The sequence below is a fragment of the Cygnus atratus genome, chromosome 11 (genome assembly GCF_013377495.2).
Source record: "Cygnus atratus isolate AKBS03 ecotype Queensland, Australia chromosome 11, CAtr_DNAZoo_HiC_assembly, whole genome shotgun sequence".
Taxonomy (NCBI): Eukaryota; Metazoa; Chordata; class Aves; order Anseriformes; family Anatidae; genus Cygnus; species Cygnus atratus.
This window is the reverse complement of record NC_066372.1, coordinates 9501541-9526362: the sequence shown is the minus strand read 5'-3', so window position 1 is coordinate 9526362 and position 24822 is coordinate 9501541. Positions and strand designations below refer to the sequence as shown.

Below are 24822 nucleotides of genomic sequence, written 5' to 3'. Positions count from 1 at the left end.
TTTTTAATGAATTATGTAGCTGAGCTGAAATAATCAGGTGGAAAAAGGAGGCAGCCATGTAAGCTTTTTGGGGAGGCTGAGATTTTCCTAGGTCAGGCCATCAGCCTTCATGTTTTATGCACAGGCTACTCTGTGCAGGAGCTGAAACCCCCCCCTTTTTAAAAAAAAAATTATGTTGAGATGATGACAGGGGACATGAGGTTGTGCTAAGTGTGTATGGCCAGGCTGTGATGCTCAGAGCAGACCAAGGGGATACCAATGGTCCTCCTAGGGGCATGGAGGCTGGCCTTGTCCTCTGGGCAGGAGCTGGAGGCTGGCCTCTACAGGAGGTCCTCTTCAAGCCACTCATCTTTCTTGAGGCTCCTCACTCAACTCTAAAACCACTTTTTTTCCCATTCTCTAAGGAAATGTGCAACCTGCTGCTCTTGTTGTCTGATGCCACAGGGTTTCCCTGAGACCTGGTGCTCCTCTAGGAAGGCAGCCACCAGCAGAAGACTTCATCTCACCTACTAAAGCCTTCAGCCCCCGGATAAGCAAATGGGGGAAATCTAGCTAGTTTTTGGCTGCTTAAGCATGAACCTCGTCTCTGCACATCTGGTGGTCTGTTGGGTAAAAGCAGGCACAGGGAGCATGTGAGGAGCACCTGGGCTAGTGGTGGTGGTGCTGGCATCAGGGGAGGCTGAGCAAGGGGGAGCAGAGCCTGACTGGGGGGCTCTGAGCCGTGTTGCATCCCTCTGGGTTCAGATCCTCTCTCAAGACCTGCCTGTAGCAGGAAAAAAAAACTCTCTTGCTGGCCCCTTTCTGAGCAATGAAGGGGCTGCATGTCAGCTACTGCTGCTTTGAGCAGTCAGCTTCCACCTTGCCAGCCTTTGTGTGTTTTGTTTTTTTAACCTTTTGACTTAGCACACCTATTATTTCTCTAGTATTAATCCAAAAACATTTCCCCACAGCTTACTAGAGGGAGGAAAAAACTTTCCCTGGCTGCAGGAGGGCAGGAAGCAGGCTGTCCCTGCATGTCCGCTTCCTAACCGGCTGAGCCCCAAGGAGCAAAGCACATTGTAAATAACTTCTTGCTTCCTACCTGCTCCTTGCTTAGTGTGAGACCCAGAGATTGCTTTCTAACCTGATTAATTGTGGTATAAATCCCCTTACATTGGAATTCTTCCCCCTTTGTGAAGAGTGTGCATCTCGAAGATGCTGCTGGTGGAGGTGGGAGATGCAATGCCTTTGCCCTGGCCTCATGAGCACCACATCTCTCCCCAGCCCCCTATCTCCTGCTTCTGGGCTTTATTAGCTTTTGTTTCCCTCGTATGCATGAGCACCTGAGTAAAGACTTAATTAGAAAGCTGGAGATGCTGGCAGAACAGTCAATTTGTGGGAATTAATAATGGGAATGAGGATGCAGTGCAGTTATTCACTGGTGTCTCCCACTTGCTCTAAGTGCCACGTTGTATGGAGATGCTGGTGATAAGCTCTAAGTGATCTTCAAGGCAATTAATTAAAAGAAAAAAAATAATTTACTACACAGGAGAACATCAGGTAGCACTTACAAGGATTTAAAGGTACAAATGAGCTGCTGTCCATGTTCATTTGGAGATTTGCACTGCCCTGTGGAAGTGGTGCGAGTGTAAATGCCATCTAGCGTAGCTGCTCCACAATGTCCCTCTCTGGGCATGGACCATAGCAAGGATAATTAAAGGCTGTAAAAATAATTAATTGAAGGCTTTCGCAAGAAAGGGACCTCACTGCTGCAAGATGATGGTGGGTCTGGGTGCATTTGGAGGTTGTGGTGCAGGGCTGTGTCCCTGTGGGGTGGATTTTGGGGAGACCGCAAGAGGGTCTGGTAGGCTGGAGATGCTCTGGGAGATGCAGCATCCACCAGAGGAAGGAAAAACAAGAGAAAGGAAGAAATGTTCACTTTAGCCCTTCCGTATTGTCTCACCACAGCACCCGAAGGCTTTGGGTTGGCAGACGTCCTTCTCTGACCACGGCACACACTTATCCTCCACCTCATGGTGTTGCACATTTTTTTTAAGCAAGGATATGTGATGCAATGAGAATTAAGGGTTTGATTTTTAAAAAAGCAACCCAACTAAATTTCTAAGGAATGAGCCTCCCATATCAGCCCCAAGCTGTCTGCCTCATGATTTAGACACAAAACCAATGGAGGTCACAGTGGTTCGTGGGTTTGGGGTGAGCCCCACAGGCAGCTGCACATCCCAAGGACTTTCCAGCACTATTTATGGCCCAAAGCATCCTCTGAACCTTGTCCCAGAAGAAGTGGGGGGCAGAAGCAGGAGACTGCTTTTTTGGCTGTGCTTTGGCCACATCTCAGAGGCTTTAGCCATGCTGTCACACCACGGAGGTGGCGCTCAGTTGGCACCCTCTGGAGCCTTGTGAGCATGTGGGAAACCTCTCAAAATAATAACAATAATATAATAATAATAAAAAGTATTAAAGCAGGGAAAATGCACTTTTGTGTTTTCTTCTGTCTTTATTTCTCAAGTCGCTCCAGGCTGAGGAAGTTGCACGAGTTGTGTCCTTCCTCAGCCCTCTGCATCCCCACGTTCTCTAGGAGGACACAAAGCTCAGATGCCCAAATTTATGCTTTAAGGCACAAATTGGCTGCCCTGTCTCAGGGCTAGTTTCCCAAAGATGTACATTATTAATGCTCTGCCTGCATGTGTTCAAGTAAATTGTTACACGTTTATTTTTTTTTCCTTTTTTCCCCCTTTCTATGGTGATTAGCAAAGCAGAACATCAGCCTGAATCTTTGCAAAGGTGAAGTCAGGTTATTTGTTGTAAATAATGTCCATTTTCTGTGCACAGACCTGGGGAAGGGGAGGAAAAGCAGAGTTCCCAATATCTCTTGTGGGTATCTGTTACCGTCCACGAGACAGCAGCATCTCCCCAAGGAGCTGGAGTTAATTCACTTCTCTTGTTTTCCCTGCCTTAAAAAAACGTGCCGTGGTGGAAATGGATGCGAAGGAGCAGAAGCCATTTGAAAACACCTCTGGTAAATTAAAGTTTTGCCGTATTTGCCGAGATAATTTAGTGTAATTCCCCGCTAATGAATTAATGCACCACTTCTTGTTCATTATAGCTTTCCTAATTTGATTGGGGCTCCAAGTGCTATCTAACTTCATTACCAGCAAATATTAATGTAATAAAATGGGTTTGGCGGACCCGGGCGGCTGCGTGGGTGTCCCCTGCACCCTACGTAACCCAAAAGCAACAGGGATGAACCGGGGCTGCCTTGGCTGCTTTGAAACCCAGAGGATGGCTGAAACCAGGGCTTTGGGGAGAGGAGGAGGAGGAGGAAGGCCAGGGATGCTGCCAACCCATGAGGCTTCCGGCTTTAAAGATGCAGATGGGAGAAGCTCTTCCCAACCCCCACTCCTCCATCCCAATGGCCCCATGCATAATTTTAAGCTCCGCCTTGCTCGCACTGAGCAATCATCTCTTCTTGGGCAAAAAGGGGATGGGGAGAGAGAGCTTTCTTCTTTTTGAGCCTCTTGTTGTTTTCTCCCCGAAGCGCTCCCTAAGTGATGCATGAATGGATTTTCCCATGGTGATTTTCCCACCCGCCGGAGCGTGAAATGTAGTAGTAACCACGGATAATGTCGCAGGACACTGCCCAAGCCACATCCAGTGTTTGGAGCCATGGGAGATGGTTGCTAAAAATTCACATTTTAATGCAGAGCTGAGGTAGGGATGTGTTCCACCACCAATGTAGGATCTTAGGAGCTCTGACACCCTGGGACTTTGGCTGTGGACTTGGCTGAACACAAAATCCCTCCTGGCTCAGGTGGCCTTGGGGACACAGCCCCACTTGTCCCCAGGGCCGTGGCATCAAAGCCAACAGCTTTCATTTTCCCCACTCATCATTATTATTATTTTTCCTTCCAAGAGCCACAACATTTTAATTATTTATTTGGAGCGTGATTAATGTTTTGTCTGATGCTGTTCTGCCAGGGGAGCCCCGGTACATTTTGGCTTAGTGAGAGCTAATTAAGAAGTCCCATCAAGCATGTCATCCCTTGTCTTACAAGCACCTCCAGGGCTGCTCTGGCGCTGCTGCCTTTCTGCAGGCTTGGCCGAATCCTGTGGCCACCATGAGAGCCCTGGGGGGACAGATGGGTCCTGGGGCTCTGCCGAGGGGTCGTCAGCAGCTGCTGTCCCCATCTGGGGGATGTTTGTAAAGGGGAATTGGTGCTTTGAGCAACTTGTCCCCAGGGGTGAGTGCAGGAGCCTGGTGTGGGTGCTGGAACTTCATCCAAGCAGCCCCCACCCCATGATGGGGACAAGACCCAAAGAGTGGCTGCTACCTATGGGACTTGGGGTCTAAGTGATGTTTTTGGGCTCAAATCCTCTCTTTCCGGCTGTGTTTGGGGATGATGCTTTGTGGCATCCCCATGTCCACAATGGGTTATGCAAGGGAAGATGGTAACCACGGAGGCGACGTGACACGGGGCCACCAGGGAGCACCAGGGGCACCATCAGCATGGTCCCCATGCACTGGCAGGGTGCAAGAGGAAGGGATGACGAGGACAAGGATGGTGGCACATGCACATGTGTGTGCGTGGGCACCCACTGCCACCCAGTGGTGGGAGAGCACCCAGCCACCATGTAGCAAGAGGCGATTCCTATCATGATAAATAGACGTGTGTTACCTGTTGGGATACCAAGAGCTGCGCCCAGGTCAAGCCCAGGCATGGCTACCGGAGGACCAAACCTGAATCCTCTTGACCCCAGCCCAGGAAGGATAATGAGCCATGTCTACCTCCACATCCATGTCCCATTGACACTGGCCATGCCCCGTTGATCCTACCCATTTATTCCCACTGAGACTTGGACCTGCTTCATCCTCACCACCTTGCCCGATACTCTGGGCTTCCTATTGCCATTAGCTGCCCCCCTTGTCCCTCCCTGGGGGTGGTGGGCTGGCTCCTTCCCACCTCCCCATCCCCACCTTCCCTTCTCCCAGTGGAGCAGGCAGGACCTTGAGAGCCGGGCTTGGTTCTTGCATCTCCATCCCATGGCACCAGGAGAGCTCGGTGATAACAACCCAGGGAGAGAGATAGGAACGATCTGGGGGGGGGGGGGGGAAGCTGTTGTGAGCATTGCATTTTCCTGCTGCAGGCGTTCTGCCAGGAGATAACCTCCGCCAGGCGGTTATCCAGGTCCAGAGCACGCAGTGGAAGCGTTGCTGGAGATAAGCAGAGCCGGGGAGGATGCGACCCTCTGCTCGCTGCATTGCAGAGCGAAATCAGGCTGGGGAGGACACAGCTTTGCTTTTGGGGATGCTCCTGCCCCACAGCATCCTTTTATTCTCCCCCATTGCGCAGAGCGCCACAGGGCTGGATGGCGAGGATGAGGAGAGAAGAGCCTCAGCATCCCGAGGTGGAAACAGCTCCCGGCTGGCCCTGAAATCCAAAAGGAGAGCCTGAAGGCAAGCCGACTGTGTGGTTATAAAGAAGAAGCATTGCACGAGGCGCTGGTACATTACTTGCAGTAATTCAGCGGTGGAACAGCAAGGAACAAATAAGACAAGATGCTGTACATTAGCAGAGGCAGAAGGCATAGCCTCTCCCTTGGAAAAACAAAGCATTTGTCTTCCAGCCACGGCCAGCACCTGGCCCCAAGCAATGCCTGGTCCCTGGGGGGCAACCGAGGCAAAGAGGGGGCCACCAAGGCAGGGGGGGATGCGGCTGGGGGCCCACAGGCTCCCCCAGCACGAAGGGCTCCTGGGCTTTTACAGGAGATGGAGCAGCCAAGAGCCTCGCAAGGTGTTTGGGATGCAGGCGTTGTCACAGCTCCTGTGGAGCCTGGCTTCATTTTGCTTTTATTTTTCCCGACCTCCTCCCCAGGTAACCCATTTCTGTGCGTTTTCCCCCAGGATGGCGGAAGCGAGGAACCTGCTTTGCTCGCCGGCCCCAATCGGAGGCAGCTGATTCGCATGCAAAGCCAAAATTCTGCTTTAAAACCCATCAAACCATGCCAAACACCGGCACGGTACCCGCCGGCGGGCGAGGAAAGGGCAAGAATTAGCAAAGCTGTCGCATCTCATCCCCGGGGCGCGGAGCAGCTGGAGCCGCCGTTCCGGGTCGTGTCCTCGTTTTATTTGCTGATTGTTTCTTTATTGCTTCTGGAAGAAACACGAGCCCTTTGCCCCTTCCTCCGCCGGCTCTCGTGAGATGCTGGGCGCTGTTTGGGGCTTTCCCAGTGTTTTTTTGGGGGGGTGAGAAAGGGTTAGGAACAGGGAACAGGGAGGGATGACCCCATCCTGACCTTCCCTGGGTATTTGGGGCTCGCTTGGAGTCAGTTTGAGCAGTTTTTGGCATGGGCTGATGGATGTTATTAATTAACACTCTATTAATAATAACCCCTATCCTCTCTAACTCTATTAATAATAGCCCCTATCCTCCTCTTGAATTTCACCCCCTAACCCACCCAAGCAGGTTTTCCTGCTAAATAATACTAGCAAAACCCCTCTGTGCTTGTTTCTGGGCATACAGAAGAGCACGAGGACGTCGCCTGCAGCTTGGGCTGCTCTGAATTTTTGCCTCGTGCCCCTCCTGGCATCTTTCTCCAGAAGTTATTAAGGAACAAAGCTGCCTGTATTAATCACACCTATCCAATGGGGCCCAGCTGTAAAAACAGCTCATAAAAATAAATAACCAGCTGTTGACACGCAGAGTAATGGAAGGAGCAAAGAGGAATTGTCCCGTCCCATGTCTCCCCATGGTGGTGGCTGTCCCTTCTCCAGCACATGGGACAGGGACATCCCAAACCCTGATGTCCCTATTTGTGAAAATAAAATTGTCTTGGGGTCCCAGCCCTGGGGTCACAGGGAGATGCAGAGGGAGGTGATGCTGATGCAGCTGCAGTGGGGAAAAAGTCTTAAAAACTAAAACAAAATGCCTAAAAGCTCTTAAAAAAAAGGATTTTAACTCCTTCTTCCAGCTAATGGGGGTTGATTCCCATCAGTGGGCAGGTTCTGGTTTGTTAGCATCAGAAATACTTATAAAAGTTGCTGATAAAATATCAGAAATACAGCCTTGCCTTGCACCGCATCCCCAGGTGATGCCATGAGGGTCCCCAAAACCCATTGTTGCCATTCCTGGGGTTAATTCCCCTAAAAACTGTCTGTGGGTTCTCTTTTTTGTTGTTGTTTTGTTTTGTTTTTCCTATCCTGTTTTCCCTGCTGATAAAAGGGAAGAGCATCAAGCTACGATTTTGGGTGAATATAGAGCACTTTTTGAGAAAATCTGCAAGCAGATTGCACCAGCTTCTTGTCTTTCCTAGCAAGTGCCTATGGCAAACAGGGATAAAACACCCCAGGGAGGGATCTTTGCCCTCCCCAGCCCTGCCACCAACCCCTCCAGTGTCCCCACATCCCCAGGAGAGGCTTCCCTCTCTGGGCACATATATACATAGGATATATATATGTTATGGTTGGCATTTCTCCATGACGAACAGTTTATTGAGCTGCATCTTCCGTCCACAAAACAGTTTAAAATTCCCTGAGCCTCAAAAACGACGGGTAGGTAGTTGGACGTTTTCCTTCTCTGCCACCTTTTCATCTTGATTTTATTCGTAGTAGCGATGTATTTAAATATATATTTATATATATATATATATTTCTGACCCTTCCCAGGCTCCCCACCCACCCAGCCCAACCCTCGGCCGACCCCAACCCGCTCGGGAGCCGGCATCAGTTTTTCCTTTTGCTTTTCTGCCTGATGTAAGGCAGCACCGTCTGGGTGCTTTTGTCAGCCACAGTCTGTGTGCTGCTGTTCCTCGTCGGCCGCCGGGCTGCCGCCGGCCCCCCACCCCCACCCCCAGGGGGATGCTTCGAGGTCACCTTGCGGCCGGGCTCCTCGCCGCAATCCTCGCCCGGGGAGCCTTCGTCGGCACCGTCCCCGTCGTCATCGTCGCAGCACAGCGCGTGGTACAGCACCTTGTCGCTGAAGCGGACCCGCTCCCGCGTGCCAGCCGGCCGCTGGTGGGGACCCCTGTGGTGGGCACCGAACGCCTCCTCGCTGGAGGAGTCTGGGGTCCCCCCCCGGGGCCCGTTGGCAATGGGGATGCCGCCGTTCATCAGCCGGTAGTCGGGCTGGCGGCACGGTGGCGGCTGCTGCCGGGGGGGCTCGGGACCGTCCCCTTGGTCGGAGGGGGTGGAGGCGTCGAGGAAGGAGCAGAACTCCCAGCTGTCGGAGAGGATGTCGGCGGCGGTGAAGTCGAGGGGTCCCAGCTCGAAGGTGGTGCCCCCTTTCTCGCTGCTGGAGGTGCTGCTGGCTGTCGCCGTCGTCCAGTCGTCCGGCTCCAGCTCGAACTCGAAGTCGGACGTCAGACGGTCGATCTGGCTCACCACCTGCGGGCGGACAGATAGATGGATGGACAGACAGATGGACAGGTGAAGCCCACCCAACCACACAGTGCTTTTGGGGTGCTCATGGACCCTGCCACCACAGCCGGGACCTGCCCCAGCCCAACTCATGGCCACTTTGGGCTGAGGCCCCCTCTCCCCCACCCAATACCGGCGGCAGGATGAAGCAGGCACCCCAAATCCCCACACACGTGGCATCCCTTAGACCCTCACACCCGGCCGTGCGGAGCCATCAGTGACCGCCACCTCCTTTGCCCCATAAATTTCAGCTCCACAGGTGGGGAAACTGAGGCAGGGCTGCCCCCAGGTCGTGTGATGGATGCTCCCAGGCTTGTTCCTGAATCCACCATCCCTTCCAAGGTGTTTATTATACCAAGGACCAGCTGGACCGTGGTGGCTTGGGGACATGGGGGTGTCCCCACCGTACTGCAGGGGACAGACCCTACACAGTGCCACCGTGGTAAAGGGGCTGGCACAGAAGCGTGTCCCTTTCCATGTCATTTCCATGGCTATTTATCAGGATTGCTCTGCTCTCCCCTTCCTTTTCCTTCCCCTGGCCTTCCACGTGTCCTTTCCTCATGGAAAGAAACCATGAGCTTCCCAAAACAAGGATGGGAAGGCAAATAAACGAGCAACCTCCTGGCACCTTGCAGTCCACACTGAAACCAAAAATCCACACACCACCAAAAACACTCCACAAACCACCAAAAGTCTGCTCCATCTCCACCAGCATCACACCCAGTGGACCTCCTCATCCACCAAGAAAAATTAATTGCAATGCTAAACCATCCCTCTATCGTTTCTGAACTTGAAGGTCTTTTCCAAGCTCAAGGATTCTGTGATTCTGTGATTATGCTGCCGTTACCCTGTTTTTTGACCACTTTTGGAGGAAAGCAAGTCCTCAGGCTTAGACCCCCTATCCCATCTTCACTGCAGAGGCTTCTCCCTGACCTTCATCCCATGCCCTTGCTCTGTGCATCCTCACCCCTGTGCTAGATGCCAGCATGCAGCAGTTTAGGGAAGACCCTATAAAAATACCATAAATGCACCGTAAACCAGCACCCAACAACCTGGGGCCATTCTGGAGGACAAAACGCAGCCTGGTGTCCCCAGGGATTGGCTCAGGGTGATGGGGCTGGATTGGGAAGCCCATGGGAATGGCGAGACCCTGCCTGAGGTCCGACCAGGAAGATGCAGGTGTGTTTGGGGGTGTGTTGGACGTGGTGGCAATGAAACGACCCCGATCGGCCCCACCTGGACCCCCCATCCCGCCCTGCTCATAGCTCAGGAGGTCACATCAGCTCAACGTGGAGCAGTGCAGGTCCTTGTCCCCAGCCCTATATGCTGTGGGTACCTTGCCTCCTGGATGGACCCCCTGTAGGTCATCCCCCACCCTGCTTCCAGGTTAGACCCTGGCCCTGTGTCACAGCCTTGTCCCCTAGAGGGTCTTTGGGTCCCCAGAGCAGGGCAGAGCCAAGTGGAGCGCATCCGACCCCCACCAGCAGAAAGTGAGGGGCTTTCCCCAGGCTTTCAGCCCTTGCCCAAGAGCCCAGACCTCTTTTCTTGCCTCCTTGACCATGCTTCAGCTCTGGAGGATGCTGAGAGCAAGCTGGGACCCCCAGCTGGAGCTGCAGCAGCAAGAAACTACTTGGATGAGAAAAGAGGATCGCTGCTGTCCCCAAAGTGCCACCAGCTTGCTTTTTATTTCCTTTTTCTTTTTCTTCTTTGGGCAAGAAAGGGTGAAAAAAAAGCCTATGTGACCTCTTCCTTCTCAGTGATGACAAAGAAGAAGGAAAAAGGGCAGGAAAAGAGCCGTGCCTGGGAAACACCCGGCTATTATTATTTTTTAATAAAGCAGAAAATGATCTCACCGAAACCCTTGGCTAAAGTGAGATCACCTCCGTTTTCCTGGAGGCTGCGAGCATGGCACCAGCTCCAGGGTGAGTGCATCCTCCCCAGCCCAGGGGGTCCCAGCTCCTCTTCATCCTCACCCATCCCCGGGACCCTTGGGGGGCTGCTGGCACCTGGGTGCCGGGAGGAGCCACGTCCCCGCCATCCCCCCAGGTCCTCGGGGGGATTAGTGTCACACCAGCCACGCTCACTCTATTTTTAGGAGCGCCCTTCGCTGCACTTTCTATTTTAAATGGGCGGCGGGGGGGGTGGATGTTAAATACCTCCCTGCTGCCTGCTACCTGCTGAGGATTTAAATGTAAAGCAGGATTTGGTCTTTTCTCCCCCCCTCTCTGCTACATCTGGCTGTCAAAGCCTTTTAGCAGGGTGAGCTGGGATGGGAGTGATGGGGAGGGAGGGACAGACCAGACTCCACTGCTCTGCATGGGGTTGGGGTTTTTGGGGAGACCCCCCATGATGTGTGGCCTTGGGGGCTGCAAGTGGCTGAGGGGGTCAGGGTGTCCCCAGCGTGAGTCACAGGGGTGCCAAGAGGGGATGTGCCCTCCTCCTCCCTCACCTGTAGGTCTCACTTTGTTGCAAAAAGCAGTTTTTTCTTATTTTTTTCAGCTAAAATGGATGGAGCTCATCCCCGCCCCAAACACCAGGCTTTCCCCCTCCCCAAAAAAATGAATCCTCAGCATCCTGCATGTTCTCAAACATGACACTTGGGCTAAACATCCTAAAGCAAATAAATGGGACAGACCCAGCCTGCAGGACCAGCGTGGGACCAGCCACCACCAGTCACCCAACTGGGAGCACTGGGTGCTCCCCCCACCCCCAGGGGCTTGTGTGTGGTCCCTGCACCCAAGGACAGCGCCGGGATCTCTTTAGCTAAAATCCTGCATGCCCCTGGCCGGGTGTTCCCCTCCCCAGCTGGATACCTGCCGAGGCAGATGTTGCACATCTGGAGCACCATTGTTTTGCTTCATTTTAAATAGTTTGGGTAATCAGCTCGGCTGCAAATCATGCCCTGGCTCGGCGGTTGGCGTTCTGGCATTTTGGCTGTGCTGCTTCTCATTCAGGGGGGAATTTCTCAGCGAAGGTGCTGGGGAGGCAGGGAATGGGGCGTGAGGACGAGAGGGGACTTCAAAGGCTTCGTGGGAAGGAGTGGCACGGTGATGGGTAACGCATCTCCAGGAGAGGGTGGACAGGAGCGGGGCTGGGAGATGCTCGGGATCAAAGTGATCCAGCGGCCCCTGCCTCACAGCCTTTGAAGTGGAGCGGCTGTGGGATCAAAGGGGGGGCAGTGGGGACCTTTGGGTACGCTGACAGGGTCTGGCTGCGTGGCTGTGTCCCCCCTCGCCTCCCTTCCCAAAGGCTTTCCTGGCCCCAAGCATCAACTCCCAGGGCAAACCATGGGTTTTGCTCCCTGTTCCTAAAACTGTGCCACTGCTCCAAATCATCCCTGAGGATTTCGCCTTGAAAAGCAATCCCTCTGCCAGGAAAAGGAGCAGCCCCAAAGCCTCCAGCAGCCCCCACGACCCCGCAGCCTGACTTTCCCGGGATGGGACCTTCCCGCATCTCCCCAAACACTTTTCGGCAAGGGGAAGGTAAATATTTAACAGCAAATAAATGATTAATTGGAGCTTGCTTACAAGTGAGCGAGGAGAACCTGGGTTACGGGGGCCTCTCCCCAAGCTGACATGTATGAATGAGCGAGCCCTGTTGTCTGGTCCAGCGGACGGAGCATCGCTGGCCCATTTGCTGCATCATCAGCCACTAAATAGTTCAAAATCATCGCGTGCCTCTCTAAAACATGTGGCTGGAATAACGAGCCGCCTTCTCCCCGTGAACTTCCCAAAGCATTCCCAGATAATCACCTATTGATTACAATATTATTAAGGTATTTGTTAGCGGAAGGGTTGCGCTGCAGGTCTTCCTTCCGCAGAGGGAATGCCAGGGGACGTCCTGGTGTCACCTGCTAGTGTGCTGGCACCCACTGCTGCACCCAGAGGGGAGCGTGGGGGCGACGGGGCACTCGCCATGGGATTTTGGGGCTTGGAAATGGAGAATGTGGGAACTGGGGATGCAGGTAGCAGGGATGAAGGATGTGGGTACCAGGGATGGAGGATGCGGGTACCAGGGATGGGATGAAGGATTTGGGTACCAGGAATGAAGGATTTGAGTACCAGGGGTGGAGGATTTGGGTACCAGGAATGAAGGATTTGAGTACCAGGGATGGAAGATGTGGGTACCAGGGATGGGATGGAGCATGAGGGTACCAGGGGTGGAAGATTTCGGTATCAGGGATGGAGGATGCAGGTACCAGAGACAGGATGGAGGATGAGGGTACCAGGGGTGGAGGATGCGGATCCCGCTCAGCGGAAGCACCTTCGGTCCCGGCCTCCTGCGTGATTTTTACTTCCAGCACGCGATTTCAGGCAGAGATTTAATAATCATTTTCCCCACACATAATACAGCCCTGTCGTGGAGTGCTGGGGAATAATTATATACACAAAAGGGAAGAGGGAGGGAGGGAGAGTGGGAGCACAGGGGCTGGTAAAACAGCATCCTGGATACAATGGACATCTGGAACAACAGCCTTCAGGTGGGGAACGCTTGGGGGAGCGAGGGTTGAGCAGGGCTGGGGACAGATCTGCCCCATTCCTTGCAGAGCACGTCCAGCCCTGTGCCCCAAACACCCGGCAAAGCCCCGAGAGGAGCAGACGGATGCAGGGGGAGGAGAAGAGAGGGTGGGGGTCTCCAAAGCCCCATGGCTGGCCATAGACCTGGTGGCTTGGTGTGCACCACCGGGGACTCATGGTGTGTCCCCTGCCCTCCTTGTCCCCATCTCCTTGGGCTCCTCCTGGCCCTGGCTCATCACTTTGTTGAGTTTTGCAAGACAACGCCGGCCTGGCCCTGGGGGAATGGGGAACACGAGAGCTCTGCTCCTCCAGAGCTGTTGGGTGAGCCTCGGTGTACTTTAGCTCCAGCTCTTATTGAGTTTTACACCACTTTTTAGGCACTCAACCCCTTGCTGTAGGGTCAGGTGGTTCTGCTGGAAGACTTGTTGAGAAGGGTCAATGTTTAAGACCCCTTTGTGGAGAGGATTTTGGGGCCACTGACCTGGCCACTTTGCCCGTGCTGCAAAGGCCCCTCCTGTGGGAGGTTACCAGTGCCTCGGGACATGTCGGCTCCCCCCCAGAGTCACCTCCCGGCCACGACACTTCTCCTCAGGGCCCCTTCCCCTCTTCCCTTCCCCTTCTCCTCTTCCACATGCTGGTCCAGCCTGGCTTGGGCAGCTTCCCGAGGATGCTGCCGGGATGCTGGGGGTCTTCCAGCCCCAAGAGGTGGATGGGGACCAAAGAGTTAAGCTCTGGAGCGCTCAGGAAGGATGCTCAGATGCTTGTGGTGGTCTCTCCTGGCCCTAAATCCATGAGGTTTGTGAAAGGGGCACTGAAGTGGGCATGAATTGCCATCAGCCTCCTTTTGAAGGCCTCTTTAAGCTCCTGGAGGAGTGTGAAGTGAGCTCAGGCTAAATGGAAAATAGCTCTGCCTCCTGATTATTATTATTATTACTATTTTTAATCTGTCAGGGATTTGTCAAAAGGGGTTTGGGGCTACCCCCCGGGAGCTGCAGGAACCAGGGGCCTTTCCTTGCTCTGCGTGCTGCCTGCTGAAGGGACGAGGGCCCCAACAGGGTGGTGTGGTGGGATGTGGTGTCCCCTGGGGGACAACCTCCCCTAAAACCCCTTAAACCAAGCAGAGCAGCCCCAGAAAGGACAGCGGGGCTTTCAGGGAATGCTTTGGGCTGGGAGGTGTCATGTCCCCAAGCATGGCCCACGGGGACACAGCTCTCCCCCATCTCCAGAAACGACCCAACCACCCCAATGACACAACTGCCCCATCCCAAAAGCAAGCTGCCCCACCGTGCTCAAGGCCACCACGCAATGGGCAGCCACAAAGATGTCCCCGGCCCCCAGCCACGTCCCTGACACCCAGAGCAGAATTAAACCCCCCCCAAACTGCTGCCATGCCTCTGGGCATGCAGCGAGCCTCAGCATCAAGGTCAAGAGCAATTTTACCAAATACAGCCTATTTCCCCCCATTTCTTTAGAGGTGAGGCTGGTAGGGGCAGGGTGCCCATGCTTCAGGCTGGGACGGGGTGGGGGTGGGGGGATGGCAGGGGGTGCCCGGTGCCAGCTCCCACTCCGGATCCTCTCCCCGTTGCTCTCCTACCTCCCGGAGCTCCTTGGCGACCTCCTTGAGCTCCTGCAAGATGCCTTCCAGCTGCCCGATGACCATTTTCATCCGGCTGCGGATCCTCTCCCTCTCGCCGTTGCTTTTGCCGCTGCTACAGTTGCTGCTGCTGCTGCTGCCGCTGCCGCCGGGGGGGTCACTGGGCTGCCTGTCCTGGCAGCTCCGCGAGTCCATCCTTCCCTACCGGCCTCGGCTCCCGGCCCCAAGGGCTCTGTCCATCCTGCTCCCCCCTAACCCGGTGGCCTGGCGTCCGCGCAGCCCCTCTCGGCCGGGGAGCTTTCACCATCTTAACGCCCCGAAGGAGTCCCAGCTCGCCTCCCCGCCCCGCCACCGAGGCTGTTTTTGGGGGGCTCCGGGCCGCAGCGGGGAGCACCGGGGCTGCCGGGGGCTGCTCCAGGGTCGGGGTGCACCATGCGGGGCCGGGCGGGGTGCCGAGGGGGCTCAGCCAGCGGCCCTGGGGAGGCACAGGGGGACCATGGAGGAGGAGGAAGAGTCCCTTGGATGTCCCAGGAAGCGAAAATCCAGCGGCTGGTTCTTTTCCTGCTCGCCGGGGCCGGGGAGGGCGATGCGGGGCTGGGTGCCCCCCCAGGAGCGATGCTGACCCCCGCGATGGGTCCTTGCTGGCTCCTCGGCAGGGCGGTGGTGGGGGGCTCCGGGCCGGGTCCGCGTGTCCCCAGGGTCCCCTCCTGCAGGGACAGACAGACGGACAGACAGCGTGAGGGAGCCAGCCCTTGTGGAGACAGAAAGCTTGGCAGGGGGCGGGAGGGGGGCTCTGCACAACCCCCCCCCCTCCCTTGCTTTGAGACCTGCAGACTGGGGTCCAGATGGACAGACGGACAGACAGACGGACAGACGGACAACCCGGGAACTTACCGGCACAGCAGTGAGAGGGCGGCCAGGTCCAGATTGCCCTTTCCCCACTCCTGGCTCTGGTCCAAGCTCTTCCTTGTCCTTTTATTATTATTATTATTATTATTTTTGTCTTCCTTCCTCCCCCTCCTCCTCCTCCTCTTCCTCCTCTTCCTTCTCCCTCAGGGTTTCTGCGTGGAGTCCGGGGGCCACCTTCCCTCGGCTGCTGTCAGAAGGGGTGAGATGTTATCTGCAGGGCTTGGAGGGGGAGAGGGAAACACGTCCCTTGGGACCCCTCCGCTTTAAGGGGGGGCAGCCAGAGCCCCCTTTCCTCCAGAGGTTCCAAGCCTCATCTGAGGAATGTGGGGGCACCCCCTTTGCCCCCAAATGCCCCCCACCCTTCCCTCGGGAGGTGGAGAAAAGCAGCGGAGGTGGAGGCGGAGTGGCGGGGGGGGGGGGCACCCCGTCAGCCTGGGGGGTGCGAGCAGGGTGGGAAGCGACGTGATTGCATCCTCCAAACCCGGTACCCGCATCCTCCAGCCATGGTACCCTCAACCCTGCTACCGGCATCAGTGGTACCCGCATCCGTGGCACCCGCATTCTCCAGCCCTGGTACTCGCATCCCTGGTACCCAAATCCCTGCTCCCCGCATCCTCCATCCCCGGTCCCCTCATCCTCCATCCCCGCATCCTCCCTCCCTGCATCCTCCCTCCCCGCTCCCCGTATCCTCCATCCCCGTTCCCCCCGGGACCGACCGGCGGCGGCGGTGCCGGTTCAGGGCCGGCCGCCCCCTGGGCTCCGGGGGGGCGGAGGGGGGCGGGCGGCTCCCGGCGCCCCGGGCAGAGCCATGGGGCGGGGGGGGAGCGGCGGTGGGCGCCCGGCCCCGGCCTCGGCCGCAGCCTCCCCGCGGCTCCCGGCTCGGCTCGCCCCGGCGGCTGCTGTGTCAGAGAAAGGGGCCGAGCCTCGGCGGGCGGGGGGGGCTTAAAGGAGCCGGGGAAGCCTTTAAAATGAGGGGGGGGAAACTGAGGCACGGCCGGGGTGGGGGGGGGAGGGCTCTCTGCTTGTCCCCAGCCCGGGTGAGTCGGGGGGGTTGTTAGGATGGGAAACGCACCCCGCTTCAGCACGTGTTTTGGGGCGGTTTTGGTAGAAATGGCTAAAAAAGAAAAAAATACATGTCCTCGGTGGGAAGGCATCATCCCAGCGATGGGCTTGGTGGGGTGTAAGGGGGGGCTCATCCATCACCAAGCTCTGCGAGCCCAGCTCTGGCCAAACCCCGGCTCTGGGTGGTGCTTTGGGCGCTCTCCTGATGCCCAGGGGGGTTTTGGGTCAGGGCCCAACCCCCCCGAGCTGAAGCCGTGGTTGTGTGGCTGTCCGTCCATCCATCCTGCCTCAAAAGCCACAGTGGGAGCGCCGGTGAGGCCGAAGGCTCCCGCGTGGCGCCACCATCGTGGTCGCCACCGTCATGCTGCTGGCAGGTGCCCCTCGCTGACGTCTGGCTTCCCCGCTGTGACTCACCGGCAGAGATGTAATTTCTAATTAAACGGTGCTGCTTTTCAGGGCCACTTCTTTCTGTTTCTTTTGCATTTTGATTGGAGTGTCGGTCAGTTTTCCACCAGTTTGTCAATTCCCCCTCTTCCTGAAGATCAGCCAGGAGAGATGGGGGATGCAGAAATGCATGCTGGCAGCGCCGAGCTGGGGAATGCCTCGGGTCCCAGCCGCTGGGGAAAAACCTGCAGAGAATCTGTTAAGAAACAGCAAAAGAGAACAAAAATAATCCCCTAAGAAGCCTCTGCTCCCAGCAACACTTCAAAAGCTGTTTCTTGCTCTGTCTCCATCACACCTCCCCAGCACCTGGACCGGCGGGACCTGTCCTGCTGCGTCCCTGGGAGAAATCCCATCGGATGCTTGCACTGACATGGACTTTATCCTTGTGCCAAAAAATGCGGCTTGAAAACTCCTTTCTGCACCAAAATATGTTCGGGAAGCTTAGCACAGGCACTGGGGAGAGAGCTGAGCCCCTGGGGTGGAGTCCCAATCCTTGCCCTGGGTGATAATGAGGTTGGGAGGGATTTTGGGGGGAGATGCCCATGGATGATCAAACCACCGTTGTTTTTGAGAAGTGCTGGGTTTACAGACTTACTCACTTCAGATGCTGGAAACATGCTCAAGCCACGTGTTGAAGCTGGGCAATTTGGGGTCAACTTCTTTTCTAGCAGGTAAAAATTATTTCCATAAAAAAGGAACATCAGCATGAGCGGGACCCCTAAAACAGATTGCTTGGTTGGGGATGGGACGTGGGAGCATTCCCGGATGCTTTGGAAATGGGAAGCTGAGCTAAAGGCCCTATTGCAGTGACTTTTGTACCCCAATGGAAAATGTATATCCCATCACACGGAGCTGGAAATTCAATGTATATTGGACTTGTGCAGGTGGTGGAGCAAGGAGCCACCCCAGCTGGTGGCCCAAATTAACCCCAAACCGAGGACTGGGCTCAGCCCAGATGCAGCCCACCTGGGGAAGGTACTCTAAAAGGCTTCAAGGCACCCTAACATCTCCCTAAATGGGGTCTGAGCAAGAGGGTTTGAGTTTGGGTCTTTTTATTTTAGCAAGGGGAGTTTGTCTTTGTGCAAGTTGTGGTGCTGCTGAGTGGTGAGTAACCACGGAAAAGGGATCTTCCCTATGAGACCTGGGCTTTGGGGGTTTCTGGCCTCATTTGCAAGTGTGCAGGGCTTGTGTTGAAGGATGAAGTGAAGTAGGCAGGGAGCAGACAGAGCAAATTTCAGTGCTTTCAATGGGTTTTTGCTTTGTTAGCAAAACGGCTGTTAATCACCCTGGTGAGAATAGCGGAGTCTGCTAGGGGCTGGTGCTGATGGATGCCCACCAGTGGTGGAAAGATGAGAAAAATGCAAAAATTCCCATTTTTGGCTCCAGTAGAGTGATAGAGATGTTTGTTGGGGAGAAATAGGCTCTGGTGCTGTGTGTGGGGCTGAAAACCCTGGGTGCTGCAGAGCTGCACCACTGCCCCGTGCCTCAGTTTCCCTTGGGTTTCTGGGTTTTGGTGCCCTGGGAGAGCAGGGGAGGTGCTGGGGGGCTGGTGGGCAGCAGGCTGTGGGTCGGGGTGAATAAAAGGCCTTTTTATTTGTTGTTATTATATGAATTATATAGTCAGAGCTCGGCCTCCAAGAGCATCTGTGGGGGTCAGGCACTAAGGCACCTATTCTGCCATCCATGTGGTTGTATTTTTTGGGGTGGGTGCTTGTTTGCTGCCACACTTTAATTAAGTGGAAATCTTTATTAATGATGATGGATTTTAAAAGTTATATTTCGACACAGCAGCTGGTTTTGGGACTGGGGCCTTTCTGGGACTGTGGCAAGACTTGGTCTTAGAGGAGCACCAAAAGTGGTCCAGGGCTGTTGGCAAAGTGGATTTTTCCACCAGCTATTCTAAAACTGTCCAAATAAATACTGAAAACAAAACTAAACCTTTTCCCCTAGCTCTGGGATCGGGTTTTCCAGCTTCCCTTTCACTTTCCTTTCGCTTCGAGGGATGCAGCATCAGCAGTGACGTTCTCTGAACAAAATGCTGATTTGCACCAAACCGTGTCTTTCTTCCCCTCCCTTTGCTTGACATCTTCTGCCAGGACAACCGTGCTGGAGCAGGGCTGTGCCAGGAGGTGTCCTTGGAGCAGTGGGTTCGGTCCTGTCCTCGGGGGGACCTCTGCGAGGAGAATGCCCAGCAGATGGGCTCGACCTCTGCCAAGGGGACCTTGGGCTAATCTCATTGCTGTGGGTTGCTTCAGGATTAGGCTGGCTCCTTGGGCTTCATCTACATTTTTAAAAGCTTTGTCGTGACCTTAGCTGTGTTTCTGGCTCTTGTCCTTTCTCTGTGGGCACCAGCTCTGCTTGAAGATGCTCCAATGTGGCTGGGCTGGGGAGAGGACTATAGGAAGAACAAAATGAGTGGGTTTAGGGATGTGCTGGCTGTTTTGGAGACCCTGGGTGACTTGGTTTTGTATTTTTTTGAGTTTTCAGGAGCCATTCCAGCATCCCATGGGGCCATCGCTGGGATGGCTTTGAGCTAACGGTTTCTTGATGCTCAACGATAGCTTCCCCCCAGGTTGCATTTGTTTCCTTGCTTCTTGATCAGAGAAGCACGAATAAGTGCAAATCCCCAGGGTGTGGGAAGTGTCTCACTTAAGCTTTTAAAAAAAAAAAAACAAAACTTTTCTTCCCTTCTAACTCCTTGTAGTACGGCAAGAAACGGGAATCACCTCCCATTGAAATTCTGTGCACTTGAGTGGTTTCTCTCCAAAGTGAAGCTGCTCCCACCGGGCAGCCTCTGCCACATGCCAGGAGCATTTGCTTTCCTGACTTGGCTTTTAAAAGCAATTGTGTAATGAAAAGGGCAGTTCTCAGCCTGCGCCTTCTCCTCGGTAACGTTGGAAATATTAAGGATAAAACTGGTTCCTGCTCCTTCCCACCTGCCGGTGCCCATCCCCATGGTGTCTGAGCCGTCCCTTGGCTCCTGAGCAGAGCACAGCGATCCTCTGGTTAGCCAAAACAGAAATTTCTATCAAAGCTGGTTTCAAACTGGATTTTTCCTTTTATTTAACAGGAATGGAAAAGCAAAATTGCAGGGAGTTTCCGAATGCAAATCTCCTTTCAGTGGCGGTGGCTTGTTGAAATGTTGCAGTGAAACAGCGCTGGCGCCCTCCAGGCACAAAGAGCTCTTTGAAACTTGGACAAAAGCATGGAAATTTGGGGGTTGCCAAGCATTCAGTGGTTTTTTGGGCTGATTTTTTTTTTCCTGGAAAACTTTGCCTGTCTCTGCTCCAGGTCCTGCTTAACAGGGCAGGTGAAAAAATCCTTTAAGCTTGGTAATCACAGAAGATGTATCTGAGGGTTTTATACCTTGGGGCTGGCTGAGGCCGGTGATGGGATGTAGAAAAAACATTAGGAACCCCGAATGTTTCTGCTGTCCATTTGTTTTGGAGGGGTAGATGAATTCAATCTGCTTTGCCTGCTGGCTTCCCAGTACAGCCTTATATGAGACAACAGAGAATCTTCCCTGCCACATGGCAGGGATGGCTTTAAAAGCCAGGAATAGCTTTTAAAAGCTCACCACCCCCCCACCCCATTTTTCCTCCTCCCCATGCTGCCAACCTATTCCACGGCATCCCTGGCTGGGGCTGGGGGGGTTTTGGTGCGGGTTCCTCGCAGAGAAGCTGAGATTTCTGCAGCCTTGGGTTTCCATGACGACCTCCGCGCAGGATCCTTGGGAGCCAGCACCCCGAGATGCACCTACCTGGGAAATCGGGGGTAAAAATAATAATTAAAAAATATATATATAATAAAAAAAAATAGCTGAGGGTTTGCTGAGTCACTGCTGGCTTGTATTTATAGGCACTGGCAAACCTCGCTTTGGGATGCTAATAACATATTTTGTTAATCACAAGGACTGTGGTGGAGAGCTGCTCGCCTTCCAATTCCCCGCTGTGGCGGAGCTGCATTTTGTTAAATAAACAGCCCGTGGATGTGGTGGGTTTTTTTGGGGGGAAATAAAGTCAAGAATTGCCCCCCAAATCTTCTGCAGGGTGGTGGGGAGGAGGATGGGGCTGTCCCCAGGCTGCAGGGTTGTGTACCTTGATTGAGGCGTTGGGTTTGCAGGGGACCCTGAACCACGTGGTGAGAGCGCAGTGGGGACCACAAATACATCCAGGATGGAAAACCTGCCTTAATGAAGTCAAAGTTTGCTCTGGACTTTATCCCTTCAAACCTAGCAAAGGGCTCCTTGCATGGATTGTCCCATCCCTTGGGTCACCCCGTGGTGTTGTCCCTGATGCCACCTTTGTTGAACCTGCTGGGAGGTGGCCACCATGGGAGGGGAGTTTAAATTCCAGCGTTAATTCTTTGCAGCAGTTTTTGAGGCACTTTTGCACAAAATATCCTCCAGATGAATATTTTAAATGGACTCTAGCAAGATGCTAATGGGTTTTTCCACAGTTGATGAAATTAAGGCCGTGTTCCTTCAAACCTTATGGAGCTGACTTTGAAGAGCTCGTGTCTTGTTTTTTTCTTCTTGCTGCTTTCTTGTAAGTCTTCCTCTGGCTGATGCCATGAGCCGTTTGCTTTCCTCCTGGTCAAGGTGGGCATCAGAAGGCTCTGATCCCATCTCTTGCCTTGCAACAGTGGTTTTGGGGTCCTTTCTCTGCCCTTTGCAGGGAAGGGGTCCTTCTCCTTGCATCACCTTGGAATTGCTCCTGCTTTGGCCATGCCAGCCTGCTTGCTGCAAGATGGGCTGCTTCTCCTGGGCCAGCCCATCTCTTCTTCCCTCCAAGCCCTGTCCTCGCTGGGGTGGATGAGATGTAAAATGGGGTGTGGGGGGGTGGCTTTCCAGGTGTAAAATAGGGCCCCTGCAGTTGTCTTTGCTGCACTCACAAGGTTCAAAGCCACCCAGCACAAGCCCCAGCCCTGGTCTCTCTGTCTGGAGCCTGCTGGGACAGCCTGGACAAAATGCATCTGGCTGCCTCTCACCTTTGGGGAAAATAGACATAAAAGCAACTGATTTTTTTTTCCTGAAATATTCTGTAAGGGCTCTATGTGGATAGGATGTAGTGAGAAAGTGCTTACAGCCCCATGCTTGGCTCCTCCGGGCATGCTTAGAGAAGATCCGTCCCTCCTCGTGAGCTGCCATACGCTAGATGAAAATGTGAAACGTTTGTTTAATCCTTCCCAAGTTAGGAAGATTTAAATTTTCGGGAAGCCTTCTTAGCTTCGTAGATGATGGGGAGATGCCTGTGCCATGCCTGAAACTTCAGAAGGCATCGCTTTAGTTACACGAGTTCAAACTTTCCCACTCAAATGTGTTTGCTCCAAGGCTTGGATTACCCGCCGCTATCTGCCTTGCTCTCTCTCTCTTTGCTAAGAGCCAAGTGCTTAAGTATAGAAGCAACTGCAATATATATTTTTCTTCCCTTAAAACTTGCAGGGAAAAATAGCCTGGTGTGTTTAAACAGTTTTGCAGGCGTGTGGGCAGGCGCGCGGGAGGGTGCTGTGTGTTTGGGTGAGCTGGGGACGCGGCACTGGAGCGTGTCTGAGCTCTCACTCATGTCAGAGTCACATGTGTGTGCATGCTCGGCGTGCTCCTGGCTTTGGCTGGGGCTGAGCTGCATGTGATGCAACTGCCTCCTGTGCTGTGATAGGGTCTGTGCCTTGTGGTGGTGGTGCAGGTGCGCCCGGAGAATGCTCTTCCCCCAGTATCCACCCCAATTTTGCACAGCCAAAGGTAGGTACCTGCTCACCAGGGTGCAAGTCCCAATTCCTTAAAAGGGGGATATCCTGGTCTCCCCCTGTCTAAAATGGTCGAAACTATTTGGTACTGGGGTGCATCCCCAGCTGGGAGGAGGACTGGAGCTGTTCGTGCCCAGCAGTGAGCTCGGGGTGAGGGATTGCACCAGGAAAGCCTTTCCAATATTTTTTTTTTCCACTCTCTTATCTTCTGCTCCCTCTCTGCTGTTACAGAAATTCGGGTGTTTTAAGAAATTGTTTGTGCTCCTGCTATAACGCTACTGGGGAGGGATTACCCATGCTCCTGAAATCAGCATTGGTCCTGGAACAAGACTGTCCAGAGACCCTAAATCTGTCACTTTGTTAATGCTGGGTGAATTTTCCAGCCTGGGACAGGCTTTTCCAGCAAGGGGACAGCTCTCCTGCGCTTTGAGATGACACCTTTCTTCCTTGGTGAAGCTGGGAGTGACTCAAAGCTATTCTTAACTGATGTTAGAAGTTGCTTTTAAGCAGCGTAAGACTTAATCCTAGCAGTGTGAGTTTAGGCAGGCGTGGAGCAGCCTATTTTCTGTGCTTTGTTTTTTTTTCTTCTGTGTATACAAGTTCCTCCATGTCTGCCTTGCATCTGTTATCTCTTTCTTTGCCTTTTCTTTGCTTTACAATGTGACTTTTATCATTTCCCTGACCCATGAAGCTTTTTCCCTGTGCTGTACCTTGACGCATGCGTCTGCTGCAGGGGCAAAAAGGAGAAAACCTCAATTTTTGGGGGTGCAGATGCTCATTTCCAAAATTCCAGGGGGATGCTGGGGTTTGGCATTGTGGGGTTTTTGGCCACTTGGTTTCCTTGTTTGCAATGGGAGTAAAACCCGCTGCAACACAAATTGTGCCCAAATAAATGCTGTTTCAGGGGAAATAATCTTCTTGTAAGCCAGCAAAAACAGCCTGTTCCCCCAAAAAAGTATTCCTCTGTAAGAACAGAATCACCGAGACTGGAAAAGACTTTCAAGATTATCGAGTCCATACAGCCAGGAGGATTTGAGCTGGCTTTTTTATCAGGGCAAGTTAAATTCTTCGGAAAAATGTCACCTTATGTGACTTTGCGACGTCTGGCCAGGCTGCCGGTGCCAGGGACCAAAGCCAGCCCCGTGGGCGCCTGCTGGGAGATGTCACCGGGCTGTGGTGACCTTGGCTGGTGGCAGCATGGGGCAAAGGCTGGGATGCAAGCACAAAAAAAAAAAAAAAAAAAAAAAAACTTGATGCAAAAATATCTTTTGGTTTCCTTTTATCCTGAGATGCAGGGAAAGCAGGTGGGGTGGAGGGGAAGGAGGGGGAAAATGTGGGTTTGTCAAAATCCAGATGTCCCAGGGGAAGGTGCTTCTGGCCAGGGCTGGGGAGGCGTTGGGTGGTGATTTTGGTTTTGTTCCCCTCAGTGAAATCAAAAAGGGCTTGCTGAGAGCCCAAAGGGTGCTGTGCGATGCTTGGTGGTGCTGGTGAGCAGCAGCTGATGGTCCCCAGGGGGCCAGCACCAGGATGGAGGGACCAAGCTGGGCTTTGTGGGTCACCCCAGAGCAAGATCTTGGCACTTGTGGTCACTTTCCACAACCCCATAAGAACGTGGGGCAGCCCATTAAGACCTCACGGTGTCTCTAAAGAGACGGAACCGAGTTTTTTTGGTTGTGCAGCTGTTGGATTATCTGAGCGTGGGTCAATTTTTGAGGCTCCAGATGGAGATGTCTTATTGCTCCCCTCTGCCCAAGCACAGCAGCCCTTTTTAATGGGAACATGCAGCAAAATGAGCTGGTAAAGCTCTCAGTGCGGCGGGGCTTTTGATCAGGGAAGCATTAATTATGCTCTAGAGCAAAGGAGAGAGACTAATGAAGGGGAGATCAAAGGCAGCAGTGAGCACACCGAGCTCAAAACCATGGCTCTTCGTGAGGGTGCTCTGCTGGGAGTCACCCCGGCACCAACCCCAAGCTCCCTTGTCCTCCTCTGGACCACGCGTGCATCCGAGGAGGATCTGTTGGGTGGCCCCCCATCACCAGGACACAACCCTTGGTTGCTGGCCAGGCTCTTCATAAGATCAGAGAAGGGGGTTATGAATTATTTAGCTGGGAAAGCACATGGGGCTTTGCAGTGCTCTGCTC

At 53.8% G+C, this 24822-nt stretch overlaps 1 protein-coding gene across 1 annotated transcript; it reads right to left on the bottom strand.

Moving 5' to 3' along the window:
* Window positions 1–7717: 7717 nt before the first annotated feature.
* Window positions 7718–15040, bottom strand: INSYN1 (inhibitory synaptic factor 1). Its single transcript, XM_035566770.1, has 2 exons — window positions 14522–15040; window positions 7718–8377 (listed from the first exon to the last, which is right to left on the bottom strand). Exons 1-2 carry the CDS (start codon window positions 14714–14716, stop codon window positions 7718–7720), a joined length of 855 nt encoding a protein of 284 aa, XP_035422663.1. The 5' UTR covers window positions 14717–15040.
* Window positions 15041–24822: the final 9782 nt, after the last annotated feature.

Excerpts from the sequence above, each read along its gene's own strand:
- INSYN1 (XM_035566770.1), bottom strand. The coding sequence starts at position 14,716 with ATGGACTCGCGGAGCTGCCAGGACAGGCAGCCCAGTGACCCCCCCGGC. Across the intron at positions 8,378-14,521 it reads TCGCCAAGGAGCTCCGGGAG|GTGGTGAGCCAGATCGACCG; the intron begins GTAGGAGAGCAA and ends GTCCGCCCGCAG.